Source organism: Trichomycterus rosablanca, chromosome 10 (genome assembly GCF_030014385.1).
Source record: "Trichomycterus rosablanca isolate fTriRos1 chromosome 10, fTriRos1.hap1, whole genome shotgun sequence".
Classification (NCBI taxonomy): Eukaryota; Metazoa; Chordata; class Actinopteri; order Siluriformes; family Trichomycteridae; genus Trichomycterus; species Trichomycterus rosablanca.
In genome coordinates, this window is record NC_085997.1 from 34,116,974 (window position 1) to 34,136,650 (window position 19,677).

General features: G+C 42.6%; 1 protein-coding gene across 1 annotated transcript in view; it reads right to left on the minus strand.

The window, feature by feature from the left end:
• The window catches only part of grid1b (glutamate receptor, ionotropic, delta 1b), a 447,082-nt gene that overhangs the window by 225,932 nt on the left and 201,473 nt on the right, over positions 1-19,677 (minus strand). The window contains exon 3 of the mRNA XM_063003856.1: positions 1,250-1,534. Within this exon, the coding sequence (XP_062859926.1) occupies positions 1,250-1,534 (285 nt within the window). The remainder of the gene's footprint in view (positions 1-1,249; positions 1,535-19,677) is intronic.

Sequence of the window (19,677 nt, forward strand, 5' to 3'; positions counted from 1 at the left end):
AGGGGTCTAAGAAGGAGCCTTGTGGTACTTCAAAATGTTCTTTGAGACAATCAGTGGATCCAAGAACACGATCATCCAAAGTTTCGACCAAGACCTTGTTCAAAACCATCTGCAGAAAGACACTTCTGAACAGTTGCATCAGTGCAAGAATCTACTGGGACAAACAGCAAAGGGCAAAAGACAGAGCCTTGTGGGACTCAGCTGGATTAAAGTAAAACCCTGAAACCATAAAATGGTTTTTCGTCCGGCTTTTTGCATGAACTTCCTTTGTCAGGAGCAAATTTCCTGACAAAGATTTAAATACAAAAAATAAATGAATAAATAAAAGAAAAGAAAAAAATAAATATAAGTAAAAGAAAAAATAAAGGAACAAAATATGGACAAATTCCATCAAATATGATCGATAGACTCCTCAAAGCAGTTGGAGAAAAGTGAAGATTGTATTAAGTAAGTAAAACCCTGAAATCTTAAAATGGATTGGGGTTTTTTTGTCCGGCTGTTTTGCATGAGTGTTCCAAAATCAAGAGTTCTTTATATGGTTTACTGGTCTTAGCTGGTCATATACTGGTCTAGTTTGATGTTTAGCTAATCCTCTGGTATGACCAGCATCTAAACCCGTCTAAAACTATACCAGACCCACCTGAGCTTTTTTAGAAGAGTTGCGTACATGAGCAGGTATAGGAGAGGGTATAGGAGCGGGTACATGAGCAGGTACATGAGCGGGTATAGGAGAGGGTATAGGAGCGGGTACATGAGCAGGTACATGAGCGGGTATAGGAGAGGGTATAGGAGCGGGTATAGCTGAGGGTACAGGAGCGAGTACAGCAGCGTGTATAGAAGCTGGCACAGGAAAAGGTAGGTTGGAAAGTGGTTGCGTTTACATTTGTGGCATTTAGCAGACGCTTTTATCCAAAGCGATTTAGAATTATGACTGAATACAATTTAGCATTTAAGGTGAAGGGCCTTGCTCAGGGGTCCAACTTGGTGGTGGTAGGGCTTAAACAGGCAACCTTCTGATCACTAGTGCAGTAGACTACATAAAGCAAGTTCATGCTAAGAAAACAGACAAATGCTGACCACACAAGTGTTATTAAAACAGCGAGAGCCTCACTCATCACTCATCACTCATCGTAGCCTCTACAACTTCCCTGCTCACCAGATAAGCAGCGAACGAATCACGAATCAGTCGAATCACGAATCAGCTGAACAGCGACACGGCTCACCCAGCAGAAGGTAGCTAAGCTCTTACCGTAATCACTGTCGTAGAAGACCAGGAACTTGCGCCAGCGGAGCTCGGCGATCAGGGCGATCATGATGTCGCTGAGTCGGACCGGGGGCCGAGCGGCCAGCGTGTAGCGCCCTCCGTCTGCGCCGGACTTGAGCGGGCAGGCGGTACGAGGCGAGCCGTCTTTGCTGCGCTGGACGTACAGGTGAGGGATGTGCATGGCGTCGGTGAGGGACTGCAGGGCGCTCGCGGAGGCGCAACCGGTGGAGGTCACCAGCGCCAGGATCCCCTGCGTCATCAGTTCACAGGCTGCAAAGAAACGATGCAATGAATTAGTGAGGCTGATTTTATTCCTAACACACACAAATACATCGATCAGCCATAACACTAAAACCACCTTCTGGTTTCTACACACACTGTCCATTTTATCAGCTCCACTTACCATATAGAAGCACTTTGTAGTTCTACAATTACTGACTGTAGTCCATCTGTTTCTCTGCATGCTTTTTTAGCCTGCTTTCACCCTGTTCTTCAATGGTCAGGACCCCCACAGGACCACCACAGAGCAGGTATTATTTGGGTGGTGGATCATTCTCAGCACTGCAGTGACACTGACATGGTGGTGGTGTGTTAGTGTGTGTTGTGCTGGTATGAGTGGATCAGATACAGCAGCGCTGCTGGAGTTTTTAAATATCGTGTCCACTCACTGTCCACTCTATTAGACACTCCTACCTAGTTGGTCCACCTTGTAGATGTAAAGTCAGAGACGATCGCTCATCTATTGCTGCTGTTTCAGTCGGTCATCTTCTAGACCTTCATCATTGGTCACAGGACGCTCCCCACGGGGCACTGTTGACTGGATATTTTTGGTTGGTGGACTATTCTCAGTCCAGCAGTGACAGTGAGGTGTTTAAAAACTCCAGCAGCGCTGCTGTGTCTGATCCGCTCATACTAGCACAACACACACTAACACACCACCACCATGTCAGTGTCACTGCAGTGCTGAGAATGATCCACCACCCAAATAATACCTGCTCTGTGGTGGTCCTGTGGGGGTCCTGACCATTGAAGAACAGCATGAATAGGGGCTAACAAAGCATGCAGAGAAACAGATGGACTGCAGTCAGTAATTGTAGAACTACAAAGTGCTCCTATATGGTAAGTCGAGCTGATAAAATGGACAGTGAGTGTAGAAACAAGAAGGTGGTTTTAATGTTATGCCTGATCGATGTAATAATAATAAAAAACACTTTTTTGATCCACGTTTGATGACACACAAAAATAAATCCAGTTCTCTAGATCCACAAGCTGCCGGCAGGTTCGGAATGTATGATAGTTATAAAATCTTCTTGATAAGTCGTGAAGGTCGATAAAAATAAGATGCATAAAATGATAAAAATAAGATTTCACAATAAACCCCAATAAAAATCAGCTGATTTATATAAAAAATACATTTCCACCAATCAAATGGGCACAGTGGCAGCCTAGAGGGTAGAGCTTAGGGCTATCAGTCAGAAGATTGTTGGATCAACTCCAGGTTCTGCTATGCAGCCACTGTTTGGCCCTTAAGCAAGGCCCTTAACCCAGTCAGCACAATAGCTGACCCTGTACAAAGGCCAAAAAAAATCAACGATCAACCTGATTAATATGATGTGGCACAACCCAAACAGATCCGACATTCACCCCTGACTTCTCACTCAGAAAACTTGTTCTACTTGTTGCACCTCATCCCGTAAACCAAGAGGTGACCGCTCACAATGACCAGAAGTCCCGGACGAGTTCCCATTAGAGTGTAATCAGCCGTCTAGACGGAGCTTTATATCCTATTAAACACCTCTTTGGTTCTCCTGTCCTCGTTTAGTCCTAATGGAGGCTACAAACAAAAGTCGATCTTTACATCTCTGACCTGCTGTGGGTTCAGTGCTGGTTAGAATTTAGGACAGTCTTATTAAACGTACCTTTCACACCATACAACAACCCCCCCCCCCCCACACATGAGCAGGTATAGAAGCGAGTAGAGAAGCAGGTATAGGAGCGGGTACATAAGCGGGTATAGGAGAGGTTACATGACCGGGAACATAAGCAGGCACAACAGCGGGTACATGAGCAGGCACAAGAGCGGGTACATAAGCGGGTATAGGAGCGGGTACAAGAACAGGTATAGGAACGGGTACATGAGCAGGTACAGAAGCGGGTACATGAGCAGGTATAGGAGCGGGTACATGAGCAGGTATACAAGAGGGTACAGGAGCGGGTATAGGTGAGGGTACAGGAGCAGGAACATGAGCTGGCACAGGAGCAGGTACATGAGCGAGTATAGAAGTGGGTACATGAGCGGGTAAAGAAGAGAGTATAGGAGCGGGCGCATGAGCAACTACGGAAAAAAGTACATGAGCAGGTACAGGAGCGAGTATAGGAGCAGGTACATGAGCAGGTACAGGAGCAGGTATAGGAGCGGGTACAGGAGCAGGTATAGAAACGAGTACATAAGCGCGTATAGAAGTAGGTATAGAAGCTGGTACAGGAGTGAGTACAGGAAAAGGTACAAGGGCGGGTATGGAAGAGGGTATAGGAGCAGGTACATGAGAGGGTATAGGAGCGGGTACATAAGCAGGTACATGAGAATGTACAGGAGCGAGTAAAGGAGCAGGTACATGAGCAGGTATATAAGAGATTACAGGAGCAGGTACAAAAGCAGGTATACAAGAGGGTACAGGAGCGGGTACATGAGCAGGTACAGGAGCAGGTATATGAGAGGGTACAGGAGCGGGTACATGAGCAGGTACATGAGCAAGTACAGGAGCGAGTAAAGAAGCAGGTACAGGAGCAGGTATATGAGCAGGTACAGGAGCGGGTACATGAGCAGGTACAGGAGCAGGTACAGGAGCAGGTATATGAGCAGGTATATGAGAGGGTACATGAGCAGGTACAGGAGCAGGTACAGGAGCAGGTACAGGAGCAGGTACAGGAGCGGGTACATGAGCAGGTACAGGAGCAGGTATATGAGAGGGTACATGAGCAGGTACATGAGCAGGTACATGAGCAGGTACATGAGCAGGTACATGAGCAGGTACAGGAGCGAGTACATGAGCATGTACAGGAGCGAGTTAAGAAGCAGGTACATGAGCAGGTACATGAGCAGATACATGAGCAGGTACAGGAGCAGGTATATGAGAGGGTACATGAGCAGGTACATGAGAAGGTACAGGAGCGAGTACATGAGTAGGTACAGGAGCGAGTAAAGAAGCAGGTACATGAGCAGGTATATGAGAGGGTACATGAGCAGGTACAGGAGCGAGTAAAGAAGCAGGTACATGAGCAGGTATAGGAGCATGTATAGAAGAGGGTACAAGAGCAGGTACATGAGTGGGAACACTGATCTCCAAGTTCCTTCACTTCTGTACAAGCGTCTCAGGCTACTACCCCTTTTTTTTGTCCTGCTGCAGGCACTGCCAATTGTGCCTGCTAGGGGGCGCCCAGCCGACCGGTAGCAGTGCTGAGAATAAAACTCAAGAGATTTAAAACCACATTCTGACCAATCAGAACCCAGGAATTCATCCATTCAACATCGCCAGTTATAATGAAGTCATTTAGAACATTCCAGACCTGCTTTTATAGTAAAATAAAATTAATTATGTACACAGATACTCGCTGAGAAGAAGCACTTCATCATGTCAGGTGATTCGGACCCCCAGGGTGGAGCAGTTTGAACCCAGTGCCCTGCATCACACTTTTTTTTTCCATCACACTCCTCAGTCTCCAGGTGAGAAATGATTTTGGCCCAATCCACGGCTGGCCTCCGGCCCGACTGGAGGAGAAACTAAACGCCGGAGATAAACCAATCACATAGTTCACTGGAACACGGAAAACACAGACGGTCGAGAGCCAACAGAGCCACGACGTCGGCCAAGAAAATCACCGGAAATCCGACCGGACCAGCAAGAGGAAGAAGAGTTCAGAAAGAGAACCGTAGGGTCACGCTGGAGAGGACTGAGGGGACGTTCATCAGAAATTAATAATAATAGGGACAGAAGTAACAGATATGATCATGAATTTAGCACAGCCCGCTGTATGTATACATATACAGTATATACTGATCAGCCATAACATTAAAACTACAATTTCATCAGCTCCACTTACCATATAGGAGCACTTTGTAGTTCTACAATTACTGACTGTAGTCCATCTGTTTCTCTGCATGCTTTGTTAGCCTCCTTTCATGCTGTTCTTCAATGGTCAGGACACCCACAGGACCACCACAGAGCAGGTATTATTTAGGTGGTGGATCATTCTCAGCACTACAGTGACACTGACATGGTGGTGGTGTGTTAGTGTGTGTTGTGCTGGTATGAGTGGATCAGACACAGCAGCGCTGATTGAGGTTTTAAATACCGTGTCCACTCACTGTCCACTCTATCAGACACTCCTACCTAGTTGGTTCACCTTGTAGATGTAAAGTCAGAGACGATCGCTCATCTATTGCTGCTGTTTCAGTCGGTCATCTTCTAGACCTTCATCAGTGGTCACAAGACGCTGCCCACGGGGCGCTGTTAACTGGATATTTTTGGTTGGTTGACTATTCTCAGTCCAGCAGTGACAGTGAGGTGTTTAAAAACTCCAGCAGCGCTGCTGTGTCTGATCCACTCATACCAGCACAACACACACTAACACACCACCACCATGTCAGTGTCACTGCAGTGCTGAGAATGATCAACCACCCGAATAATACCTGCTCTGTAGTGGTCCTGTGGGGGTCCTGACCATTGAAGAACAGGGTGAAAGCAGGCTAACAAAGCATGCAGAGAAACAGATGGACTACAGTCAGTAATTGTAGAACTACAAAGTGCTTCTATATGGTAAGTGGAGCTGATAAAATGGACAGTGAGTGTAGAAACAAGGAGGTGGTTTTAATGTTATGGCAGATCGGACACAGTCATGGACAATTTTTTATCTTCAATTCACCTCACTTGCATGTCTTTGGCCTGTGGGAGAAAACCAGAGTACCCGGAGGAAACCCACGCAGACAAGGGGAGAACATGCAAACTCCGCACAGAAAGGACCCAGACCACTTTATCTGGTAATCAAACCCAGGATCTTCTTGCTGTGAGGCGACAGTGCTACCCACCGAGCCGCCCCTTAAATAAAATAAAAGTTGTAAATTCTTTATACTACTGTTTAGCTTTAACAGTTCCCTTTAAAACCAGCCATGTCCACATTTTTATGGTTCATTATGCATCACACATCCTCCGAATCTACTTCAATTATCCGTATTATTTCCCAATTTTAATACCCGTGAGGATTCACTCATCCTGCTGTTTTATTCATCTGTAAATCGCAACATGGCGTGAAGCTAAAAGCTGAAGGAACATGAGCGTGAACTTCACATCATTAATGTCTGGATTTCTTGCCGGTTCAATCCTCATCCTCATTTCCTCCCTCCTGCAGTGACGCCTCTGATTATCCAGCACCTGAATGGGCGCTTACAAAACCCGTCTCGTCGCTCTAATCCGCCCGAGAGACGCGATCGTCCCGACCGGCGCTCCGGAGAATAGGCCATTCACCGCCGGCGAGGGCACGCGACACCTGTACGACGGGAAATCAAAGCATCGGGAGGAACACAATGCCGCGGAGAGAGGACAAGCTCCGGGTACAAAAGCACCGAAAAGAGAAGCTGGGGGATACAACACGCCGCATTGTGCACCTTTAACAAAAAAAACCAGCGACTCGAATGAGTTACTCAGCCACAATTACTGAGCTTTTGTCAATAACGAAGCCTAATTAAGGCAATTAATTACACTGTACTGCTACGAACAGAGAGTCCAGAACGTTCTCCAACCTCTCGCCTCGTCTCTTTTCATGTCTGAGAAGCGCCGACCGTTCTCAGAGGTTTAACGTAATTAAATGAGACCGTAAAAGCTAAGAGAACAATTATTGAAAGGAAAAAAATGCCTCGTACCGAGACCTGTCCTCCTTTAAGGTCCAAACCTTCACATCAAGAAATACTGAACTCTAAAATTACAAGATTCTAAACCATGAGGGTCCATGAACTTAATTCAGAAAATTCAGATACATATATATATATATATATATATATATATATATACCAATCGGCCATAAGATTATTACCACCTCCTTGTTTCTACACACATTGTCCATTTTATCAGCTCCACTTACCATATAGAAGCCCTTTGTAGTTCTACAATTACTGACTGTAGTCCATCTGTTTCTCTGCATGCTTTGTTAGCCTCCTTTCATGCTGTTCTTCAATGGTCAGGACCCCCACAGGACCACCACAGAGTAGGTATTATTTAGATGGTGGGTCATTCTCAGCACTGCAGTGACACTGACATGGTGGTGGTGTGTTAGTGTGTGTTGTGCTGGTATGAGTGGATGAGACACAGCAGCGCTGCTGTAGTTTTTAAATACTGTGTCCACTCACTGTCCACTCTATTAGACACTCCTACCTAGTTAGTCCACCTTGTAGATGTAAAGTCAGAGACGATCGCTCATCTATTGCTGCTGTTTGAGTCGGTCATCTTCTAGACCTTCATCTGTGGTCACAGGACGCTGCCCACGGGGCGCTGTTGGCTGGATACATTTTTGGTTGGTGGACTATTCTCAGTCCAGCAGTGACAGTGAGGTGTTTAAAAACTCCAGCAGTGCTGCTGTGTCTGATCCACTCATACCAGCACAACACACACTAACACACCACCACCATGTCAGTGTCACTGCAGTGCTGAGAATGATCCATGACCATTGAAGAACAGGGTGAAAGCAGATTAAAAAAGTATGTAGAGAAGTAATTGTAGAACTACAAAGTGCTTCTATATGATAAGTGGAGCTGATAAAATGGACAGTGAGTGTAAAAACAAGGAGGTGGTTTTGATGTTATGGTTGATCGGTGTATATATATATTTATATATATATATATATATATATATATATATATATAAAACTTAATAAAAGGTTTAGTCATTTAAGCTACGCCAATATGCAAGCAAGAATAGAGGGAAAAAAAATCCATTTTCAGACCTACATTAACTGGTGTCCTCAGTTCCGAAATATTATAAACTGTCCCAATTTTCTTTTCAAAATGTGTTCCATCCATCACATTTACAAATCAGTCAATAAAATACTGTTCAGGTGCCCAGGTGGCGCAGCAGGATATTCCGCTAGCGCACCAGCGCCGAGATTCTGACGTTCTCGGTTTGAAACACGGCGTTGCAAACCGGTCGGCTGGGCGCCATTTAGCGAGCATAATCGGCATTGTCTGCAGGGAGTTATGACTGGAATATGTGGGTGGGGTCTTCAAACACTGTGTAAAGACCCTGATTGGTGGATAGAAACGCCTGTGCAGAGTGCATAAAGGTTCCGCTAAGGGCTGCACGCGGGTTGGAGGAGGCGTGAGCAGCAACATACCCTCCTCAACTGCAAAAAATCGAGGATCCCCCAGCAGCGGAAGACAAACTGACTACACTAAATTGGGAGAAAATGGGAATAAAAATGCATTTATATATATATATATATATATATATATAAAATACTGCATTAATAACTCTGACTGACCTGTTGTTTATATCCCTCACTACACTGATGTTTACATACCACACAACACTTTACATATACTGTATTGTATTATACTGTAACTTCATTTTTTATTATTTATCTTGTGCTATTTTTACATTTTTTGTATATATTCAAAATTCTGAGTAACACGTCATAATCTGTACATTGTCTGCTCATGGTTTTGTCTGTATATTGTAGAGAGATAACAACAGCCGGTAATAGATTCCTTATACATGTAAACATACTTGGCGAATAAATCTGATTAGGATTCTGATTCAAAAGAAAGGTGGTAAAACACGTTGGTAAACACGCCCATGTCCCAATTTGCAAGCAAGAATGGAGAAAGATCCACTCTTACACCTAAAATAATTGGTGTTCTCAGTTCTGAAATATTATAGACTGTTGTTTAAAATAAATGGTGGTGAAACAGAGAGGTAAACACACCCCTGTCCCATTTTTTTTTTTTTATCCCATCACATTTAGAATGAATACTGTACTGAATACACCAAAATTAACAATGCTAATTTGCTGAAAGATTTTGTTTTTGTTAGGTTTTTATTTATTTTAGGTCAAAAAGGATTTTCAAATAATAATAAAAAAATTAATAATAATATGCATTTAGAGGTTTGTGCTTTTAAATCTGCAGCTTTTGAGCTGAAACCAAACCGAATTGTAACTACAAACTACAGACTGTAGAATGCAAGAAGGGCCCGGAGGCTAAACTGATGATCATTTTAGAACTGAAAGCTTCTTACATGATAAATATGATTATAAACTATTATACAACATCTTTTGTAAGCAAAATAAGCAAATATAATATCAGTTTATCTTCCTGTATCAGAATGTGTATCAGAGTGTCTGTCCAAGTAAACACATTACAGATAAAATGACTGGGAGATTGGCCAAATAGAATAGAATAGAATAGAATAGAATAGAATAGAATAGAATAGAATAGAATAGAATAGAATAGAATAGAATAGAATAGAATAGAATAGAATAGAATAGAATAGAATAGAATAGAATAGAATAGAATAGAATAGAATATTTGTCATATACTGTATACATCTACACGTGTACAGTACAGTGAAATTCTTTTTCTGTGTATCACAGCTCGTTTGAAAGTTAGAACAGTCATTGTTTGGCACCCCTGAAGCCGAGAGAGTCCTTGCTCAAGGACCCAACAGTAGCTGCATAGCAGAGCTGGGATTCAAACTCTCAACCTTTCAATAAAAAATCTCAAAGCTCTACTTACTAGGCTACCACGGTCTCTGTAATGGATGTGAATATCGTGTTTATACAGACCACAAAAGAAAAGTGTTTTGATCAGATTGGACTGGATTACTGATGCTCGTCTCAGATCTTTTTTTTATTGGTGTAAAATGAAGCACTGAGGCTTATTTATTAGGTAAAAATAGATACAAAATGAAAGTAAGACAGTGGGTTGAGCAGGTGGGCGAGCGAGTGGGCTAGAACAGGATGAAACACCATTAAAACACAATAATACTTAAATGAAATAAAAGTCTCTCACTTGTACTATGGAAATGTTTGATATTCATCATGTTATTACATATTTTACATTACACACACATATTCTCTGACCCCCTGTGGGTGAAAAACTAATGTTTTATTGGGAGTAAGTTGGTGCAGGTTGTGTGCCAAGCTTTAATACAAAAGTTATTACCATTCCTCCAACAGTCAAGTATCAGAACTAAAGAAACGAAAACATCGCCCATTGAGAGTCGCTGTGCATTCCAGCTTTTCTACAGTTCTACAACTTCCACAGGCCTCAGTTCACTGTCTGAACGGTTTGATGGCATGTGATGCCAGACGGCTTCACCCCAAAGCTTTATTATGTCCTATCTGTCTATCCCAGTGATGCCAACTTTGTTTAATTCATGCAGTAGCGTAACGCTCCCAGACTTCCCACTTTGACGAACAGGAACAAAGCATCGGCTGTGATGTCTTTTATTCGATCAAAATGGGAATTTCAGTGGAGGACCACACAGTCACATCAGTGGGCATTGGAGACATCTCTCTATGTCACTTCCTGTCTGGCTGCTGAGATAAGCAATGCAAGGTCAGAGAGTATCTGAATACAGAACGTGAACATGGCAGAGATAAAGTAGCACATCAGCACCAAGAGACAGAAACAAACACACGGCTGGGTTACGTCAAGGACAAGCCTGCTCTATGTGTGCCCACTTATGCCCACTTTTACTCCAACAGACCAGCTTTAAATTATTATTATTACTAGAATTATTATTATTATTATTATTATTATTATTATTATTGCTGTTTTATTATTATTATTATTATTATTGCTGTTTAAATATTGTTATTATTATTATTATTATTATTATTATTATTACTATTATTGCTGTTTTAACATTGTTATTATTATTATTACTATTATTGTTATTATTATTATTATTATTATTATTAATATTATTATTATTATTATTGATGTTTTAATATTATTATTATTATAATTATAATTATTGCTGTTTTAATATTGTTATTATTATTATTATTATTATTATTATTATTATCATCATCAACATTTTCAGCATTATGTTCCTTGGATGAAGTCATGTGGTCTGATGAAGCTAAAACAATATTTGTTTACTAAATCTAAAATCATCCACACTATAAAAAATATAGTGGCGGTAGCCTCATGTTATTTTATTTGTGTTTAGCACTAAAGACAGGCCTCTCACGCAGACCTGAAGAGTAAACGGTTCACACTGTGCCCCTCTGTCACAAAATTTATCTGGAAAGGAAATTTTTGTAAAATGAGCTAAATCAGCACTAGACAAAAAAAAAATGATGTCCTTGAGTGTCCCAGTCAGAGTCCTGATTCAAACTGGGGGAGGGAGGGGAATAGAGTAGATTAGGTTGGAATAGATTGCTTTATCAGGTTGTGCAAATAAAATAAAATCAACCACAATCAACCCCCACCAACAGAACAGGGAACCAGAGGAGCTGTTCCAACAGACCAAAAAAGGTCAAACTACCAACAGACAACCCCTTCCCCCTCCCCCATAAAAAAACAGAACAGTGACAATCAACTAAGAGAACCAAGAGAACAGTGCCAACAGTGAAAGGAACCAAGAACATGGTATCAGAGGGCCAAGAGAACCAAAAGAACAGTACCAACAGTGAAAGGAACCAAGAACATAATATTAGAGGGCCAAGAGAACCAAGAACATGATATCAGAGGACCAAGAGAACCAAGAGAACAGTACCAACAGTGAAAGGAACCAAGAACATGGTATCAGAGGGTCAAGAGAACAGTACCAACAGTGGAAGGAACCAAGAACATAGTATCAGAGGGCCAAGAGAACCAAGGAAACAGTACCAACAGTGAAAGGAACCAAAATCATGGTATCAGAGGGCCAAGAGAACCAAGGAAACAGTACCAACAGTGAAAGGAACCAAAAACATAGTATCATAGGGCCAAGAGAACCAAGAACATAGTATCAGAGGGCCAAGAGAACCAAGAACATAGTATCAGAGGGCCAAGAGAACCGAGAGAACAGTACCAACAGTGAAAGGAACCAAGAACATGGTATCAGAGCGCCAAGAGAACCAAGAACATAGTATCAGAGGGCCAAGAGAACCAAGAACATAGTATCAGAAGGCCAAGAGAACCAAGAGAACAGTACCAACAGAGAAAGGAACCAAAAACATGGTATCAGAAGGCCAAGAGAACAAAAAGAACAGTGAAAGAAACCAAGAACATGGTATCAGAGCCAACATCAGTAACAACTGGGCTCCCATCTCCCTAGGTATCAACAGAGCAGGGAACCAATAGAACAGTACTACTAGACCACAACAGGAACTACTAACACCTCCCCACCCCCAACAGTAACAATTGATCAGGTGAACCAGTACAGGCCTAAATGCTTGACCCCTAGACTTTCTTTCTTATTGGTAGTGTTCTCCTCCAGGATGACAGTTTCATGGGGATTGGTATGTGCTGAATGGTTTAATAAAAGTGAAGATTTACATTTACATTTTCGGCATTTAGCAGACGCTTTTATCCAAAGCGACTTACGTTACAGTGAAAGTATACAGTCTGAGCAATTGAGGGTTAAGGGCCTTGCTCAGGGGACCTGGCAGTGGTGGGGCTTGAACCAGCAACCTTCTGATTACTAGACCAGTACCTTAACCACTAGGCTACAGCTTGCCCACAGCTTGGGCAGGTGTAAATCACCTGCACAAACACATCAGAACCCAAACCAGGGGGCATTAAAGCTGTTCAGCTGACCCATGGTGCACCAGTCCTGTATGTGAGACCTTCTGAAGGTTCCTCTGAGTGCTTCAGTGTTCCCGTCCTGTTCTAAATGCACCTCTCGCCACACGAGCCATCAGCACTATTGCTCATTTTTAATACCCGCCTGTAATAATGGCACATTTCAGAGCTGTGTTCTTTTTTATTGGATCTTTTATGCGTTTTTTTTTTTACCCTCATCACCTTGAATAGTCCTACACCGAACCTCGTCCTGTCCTGCACTAAACTCGCCCTGCTTTTGTTTTATTTTTGACACACCGGAGATGGATCGAGCTCAGGGTGTGGATTCTTTATTGATCACTCTGGACTTGTAAAAACTGAACCACGGCTGTCTGTCAGGGGAAAGAATGCCGGTCATTTTGGCAAGACAAACATCACTGTCATGCGCAGCCCATAATAGCCATCAGAGGAAGTAATGGGGTCATTAGCGGTGCTTCGGATATCTGCTGCAGGGTCAGACGGGACATTATTATTGCTGAGCTTTTTTTGGTTCTTCTTTTTTTTTATTATGTTCTTTATTATATTAAATGCTGCAGCATTCCACGTCTCCATCAGACCGGCATCGTTTTTTATTTTTATTTTCATTTGGCTTGGTACATGTTACTAGGGAGTGTTTATGGCTCCACATTATTACCACATTAACAGTACATCATCCACTGGTAGCACCTGGCGAGTACTACACCAGACCAAGAGAACAAAGATGATTATACTAACAGTCCAAGACAATCAAGTCCCATACTATCTACACAATATGAAAGACTGTATATTTCCCGGGCGGCATGGTGACTCGGTGGGTAACACTGTCGCCTCACATCAAGAGGGTCCTGGGTTTGATTCTCAGGTGGGGTGCGGAGTTTGCATGTTCTCCCCGTGTCTGTGTGGGTTTCCTCCGGGAGCTCCGTTTCCCTCCCACAGTCCAAAAACATGCAGTCAGGTTAATTGGAGACACTGAATTGCCCTATAGGTGAATGTGTGTGTGTATGTGTGTCTGCTCTGCGATGGACTGGCGCCCCGTCCAGAGTGTTACTGTGTGCCTTGCGCCCATTGAAAAGCTGGAATAGGCTCCAGCTGGGCACCCCCTAGCAGGCACAATTAGTAGTGCCTGCAGCAGGCAAAATTGGCCACTAGTCTGCTGTATGGGAAAAGACCGGACTGGACTCCCAGGGCGGGGTCTTTGATGCTATATAAGGACCCTGGTTAGTAGCCTGAGGCGCCTGTAATAATAATAATAATAATAATAATAAGTTACACTTATATAGCGCCTTTCACAAAAACCCAAGGTCGCTTTACAAACAAAAATAACAAAAATAACAATCACACCAAAATAGCAGGGGAGGAAGGGGAAAAGTGCAGAGAATAGTACTAATAGATCATGAGAACCATGAGAAGATAACCAACAGGCCAGAATGGTACTAATAACAGATTAAAAGAACCAAGAGAACAGTACAGACAGACCATGGGACCCAAAAGGAGAACACCAACAGACCAGAATGGTACTAACAGACTGTAGGAACCATGAGAAGAACACCAATAGACCATGGGAGCCAAGAGAGGAACACCAACAGACCATGGAGGCCAAGAGAGGAACACCAACAGACCATGGGGGCCAAGAGAGGAACACCAAGAGACCAGAATGGTACTAATAGATCATGAGAACCATGAGAACAGTACAGACAGACGACAGGAGCCAAAAAAATGAATTCCAACTGACCAGAATGGTACTAATAGATCATGAGAACCATGAGAACAGTACCGACAGACCATGGAGGCCAAGAGAAGAACACCAACAGACCAGAATGGATCTAACAGATTAAAAGAACTAATAGAACAGTACCGACATAAATGTAAGACATACTTATGAGACCTTGTGAGCTTCATAGTGTTCTTCATACTGAAGAACATCAACAGAGGTTCAAAACTCAGTTCCTTCAATAGAGACATCTCAATAATCTTCAGAAAAAATCAGAGCACTTTAAAAATCAATATTTTATAACAATTTTCTGTCAGATTTAGTCAAAAATAGTTTTTTTTCTGCTCTTCTCACTGTCTGGTGGAATCTTTGTTATCAGACTTAGAGCATAGACAGTAAAATCATCAGATCTTATCAAAAATGCTCTTAGTTCTACTGAAACAGAGATGCTACTTTCAACTCAACCTGTATTTCATATATATCGTGACCTAGTGGGTAGCTCTATCACCTGACAGCAAGAAGGTTCTGGGTTCGATTCCCTGCTAGGGTCTTTTCTGTGTCGAGTTTGTATGTTTTCCACGTGTCTGTCTGGGTTTCCTCCAAGAGCTCTGGTTTCCTCCTACAGTCCATACGCTGCGGTCAGGTTAACTGGAGCTACTAAAAAGAGCTGAACCACTTAAAAAAAAAATTGTTTTAATAAAGTAAAAAATTAAAATAAAATAAAAAATAATAAAAAATTAAATTAAATAAAATTAAATATAAATTAAATAGTAATTTAATAAAATATAACTATAATATTATATTAAATATAACATTAAAATTTAAATAACATTCAAATAATTTAAAATATAATATAAAAATTCAATATATAATATAAAAATATAAATAAAAATGTTATTTAAAAAAACAGAATGCCCTTCTCATATCAACAGATCCACAAGTACAGCACTATGATGGGTTTTTTCTGCGTTTCCCAGCTTGTTAGGAAGCTGGGGTCAGAGTGCAGGATCAGTCACTGTGCGGCAACCCTGGAGCGAGAAGGTTAAGGGCCGTGCTCAAGGGCCCAACAGTAATTGCATGGCAGAGACAAGATTTAAACTCACAGCCCAAAGGCTCTGACCATTAGGCTACAACTGTCCCCTACAGACTTGCTTTTATTTATTAATCCGCGCATGCTGAAGGCTCGGGTGGGGCGAACGTCAAAGAATTGGGATGGTGGGGATGAAGGGGGGGGGGTGACGTGTTACTGATCGCTCACCGCTCAAAGCCTAATGGTTGTTTCAGGATGAGTTTGGCTAAAAATGTTCTACGTCGGTCATTTCCAGCGCCATTACAGAGACGGATTCTTGCCCGTCCCATTGTGCTGCTGATTAAAGGTTATAGAAGCGCTGGCATTTCAAATTCATTTTGCCCGACTTTTCTCCTGCCCGTTCACAGGGCTGCTGAGAATAAGCGGTTGCATTGGCAGCCTGTGACATTTGTTAAGTCAACGTTCCCTTTCTTTCGGCGTCAAGTCGCAGCTTAAAAACGTTCAGAGTGTTTTTCTTTTTTTTTGCTTCCCCGGCGAGGACGTCGCTGACGGAGAAATCTGCAGAGACCTTGGCACATACTTTGTCTGTGACCTGGCAGAGGAGGGTCTGGGTTTGCTGATTCCTTTGTTTGTTTGTTTGTTTGTTTATTAGGATTTTAATGTCATGTTTTATGCTCTTTGGTTACATTCATGACAAGAACGGTAGTTACTCGTTATACAAGATTCAACAGTTCACAAGGTTATATTGAACAGTCATGGACAATTTAATATCTCCAATTCACCTCACTTGCACGTCTTTGGACTGTGGGAGGAAACCGGAGCACCCGGAGGAAACCCACGCAGACACGGGGAGAACATGCAAACTCCACACAGAAAGGACCCGGACCGCCCCACCTGGGGATTGAACCCAGGACCTTCTTGCTGTGAGGTGACAGTGCTACCCACTTAGCCACCGTGCCGCCCCTGATTCCTTTGAATCGCCGCAAGCAAGACAATGACCACAAAGTGACAACAAAGTACAGTCGTACCTTGTAACTTGACGTCCCCTAAACTAGAAATCTTTGAAACTCGACACCCTTTATTGAGAAATTTGTACCCTTAAACTTAACGTGTGTGACTGCTGCTTTGTTCAGCACTGCAGTAAAACGCCATCAAAGTGTGAATATGAGACGAATCTGCATTTGTGTGGAATAACCATCAAATCCAGTCTGAAGGCTCCACATGTATCTGTGTTTATCTGGATTCTCCTCACTGTTTCACTTTTAAACTTGTGTTACAGCTCGAGATTCTGAGAAATTGTGGAAATCAGCTTTTCCCAGCGTCTAAAACGCTTATCATTTAAAATAAAGCTTTATGTGGTTTAATGTAGTAAAAGAAGGACAGGAGCACTAAGCTTCTCTAATAACTTCTCTCTAATTATTACTGCTCATAAGTTTCTGCACTAATGAAATTCCTCACTCGTTGTTTTAGTACAATAAGTCATGTTAAGTTTAGTCCACTGTCACACTCCATAGGAAATAACGGCACAGCAGCGCAAAAGCGGTTTTGTCGCTTCTCGTGTGAATGCGCCGGTACTGAACGGAATACAGTATTCCAAGATCAATCATCACCACCATTAAGAAGCATAAGGAAACAATAAAGAAGTAAAGCAAAAGTGCAGCTTTAATATTATATTTGTGTTATTTTCAGTGTATAAGTGTCAAAACCAACCTCATTATTTTACATGATCCTAAAATATATGCAGTTCCACAGGACCATGGATGCATTAACAGGTTTCCCCAAACATCCTTATGGTGAAAAACACCTTGAAACTCAACGTCTTTAAAACTCGACGCCACTCCCAGAACCAACTGACGTCAAGTTTCAAGGTACCGCTGTACATGGTGTTGGGTCATCAGAGATAATAAAAGTACCCTCAAACACAAAGTGACAACAAAGTACAGTGGTACTAAGCGACATGTTTCCACTCTGCAACCGCTTCTGATCACCTTCCAGCATTGGATTCCCACACAGAGCCGTATCACGTCCGGAGAGCCACACTAAGCTCAGTGTGACCCCCACCACTACTCACACCGGGACACCTGGACCAGTCCCGGAGATCGCATATCAAAAAAAAAAAGTAAGAAGATACCCCGTTCGACCCTCTCTCCTTCACACACGGCCAAATGTGTTTCCCATTAACAGGTTTCCCAAACATCCTCATGAGAAAAAATACCTTGAAACTGAACGTCTTTAAAACTCGACGCCACTCCCAGAACCACCTGACGCCGAGTTTCAAGGTACCATTGTACATGGTGTTAAGTAACCAGACATAATAAAACTACCCTCAAACACTACATAGCAACAAACTACGTGGTACTAAGCGACCGTGGATACTAAAAGTACCAGGTGCTCATTAATACAGCTTTACTAGGAGCTACACCCCCGCTGCCGTGCAGGTATGTCGCCATGGTAACAACACTAAGGCTGCATTTCAATTCAGCCCATCTGTACTATCAAGGCTCACGCTGTGGGTCTGTCTGAAAACCTGGTGATCTCTCCACACAGACACATTTTACATCATCCTACACTCCTGAGAAGAGGGCATGTCTAAATTCTTAGATTCCTTAAAATGCTCCTACTGAGGCGCCTTAATTCTAACTGAATAATGATGGCGAGTCCGATGCTTCCTCAGCGCTGAAGGCAATCCCAGCATTCAGTGCGGCATGACTTTTCTTACAAAAAATGACAAATATGCTGGACGAATGCAGAGCAACCAACAGAGTTCTTTTCAAATGTAAATGATATTAATGTGTATAAAGGTAAATGTAAATGTAAAGGTGCACAAGTGTCATTTATTTGTAAATTCGGGCTCATAAAGGACAGTTTAACCGTTTTCGGTACACAGAGGGACGTTAGCTGGCGTGCTGGGCGGGTTGTGGCGCCTCGGCCCATTGGTTTGAACGGCCTGAGGCTAACTGTGTTAGCTTAGTAAGCTGTGATGGCATAATCACTGTCTAATCAGTGCATCGGAATAATCTTCCTCATAAGTTCGATGTCTTATTAGAATCCTCTTTACTGAGGCAGCTGATCGGGTAGGCAGTAGGCAGCAAGGCAGCTCACTAGGTTTTCAGATTCAGTATGTACAGCACAGACGCTCAGTGTTTTTTTTCTTCTCCAGTGAGGATGATGGAGAATCTGCTGAGACTTCGGCACATAATTTGTGTGGGCACTGGCACAGAAAACCATGGCATCCTGTTTGTGATGCCAGATCTGATATACAGAACATGTAGACTGAAAAATATAAAGCAACCAAACCGTGTCCGTGCAGCAAAACATCGCTTAAACCTGATCGAATTACAGATTGGACTGTAGAGTGACACAGAAGGTAGGGGCGGTGTTGCACAGCTTTAAGGACCTAGGTGTTTATTCTCTTTACCTACCAATTTGGTCACATCCAATTCCTGACGGTGAATCTGTTGCCGATTGCACAACCCTGATCTGACCGATGAGAGCCGGACGACCACATGGCCCCCCAACATTTGTCCAATCTGCAACCACTTCTTATCACCTGTTGTGTTGGGTTCCCACACAGAGCCATATCACATACGGAGAGCCACACTAAGCTCATTGAGACCCCCATTCCCACTCACACAGGTACCTGGACTAGTTTTGGAGATCACATACAAAAAAAAAGAAGTAAGAAGAGACCCCGCCCGACCTTCACTCCTTCAAACACAGCCAACTGGGTTTGTGTTGACGCCCGGTCAAGTACTAAATATTCACTAATGAAAACTTTTTTTAAATATAATTCAGGGAAAAATTATGGGAACTCTTTTATTTAAACAAATAAAAGTATTGATAATAATAACAACAATAATAATAAATAGTAC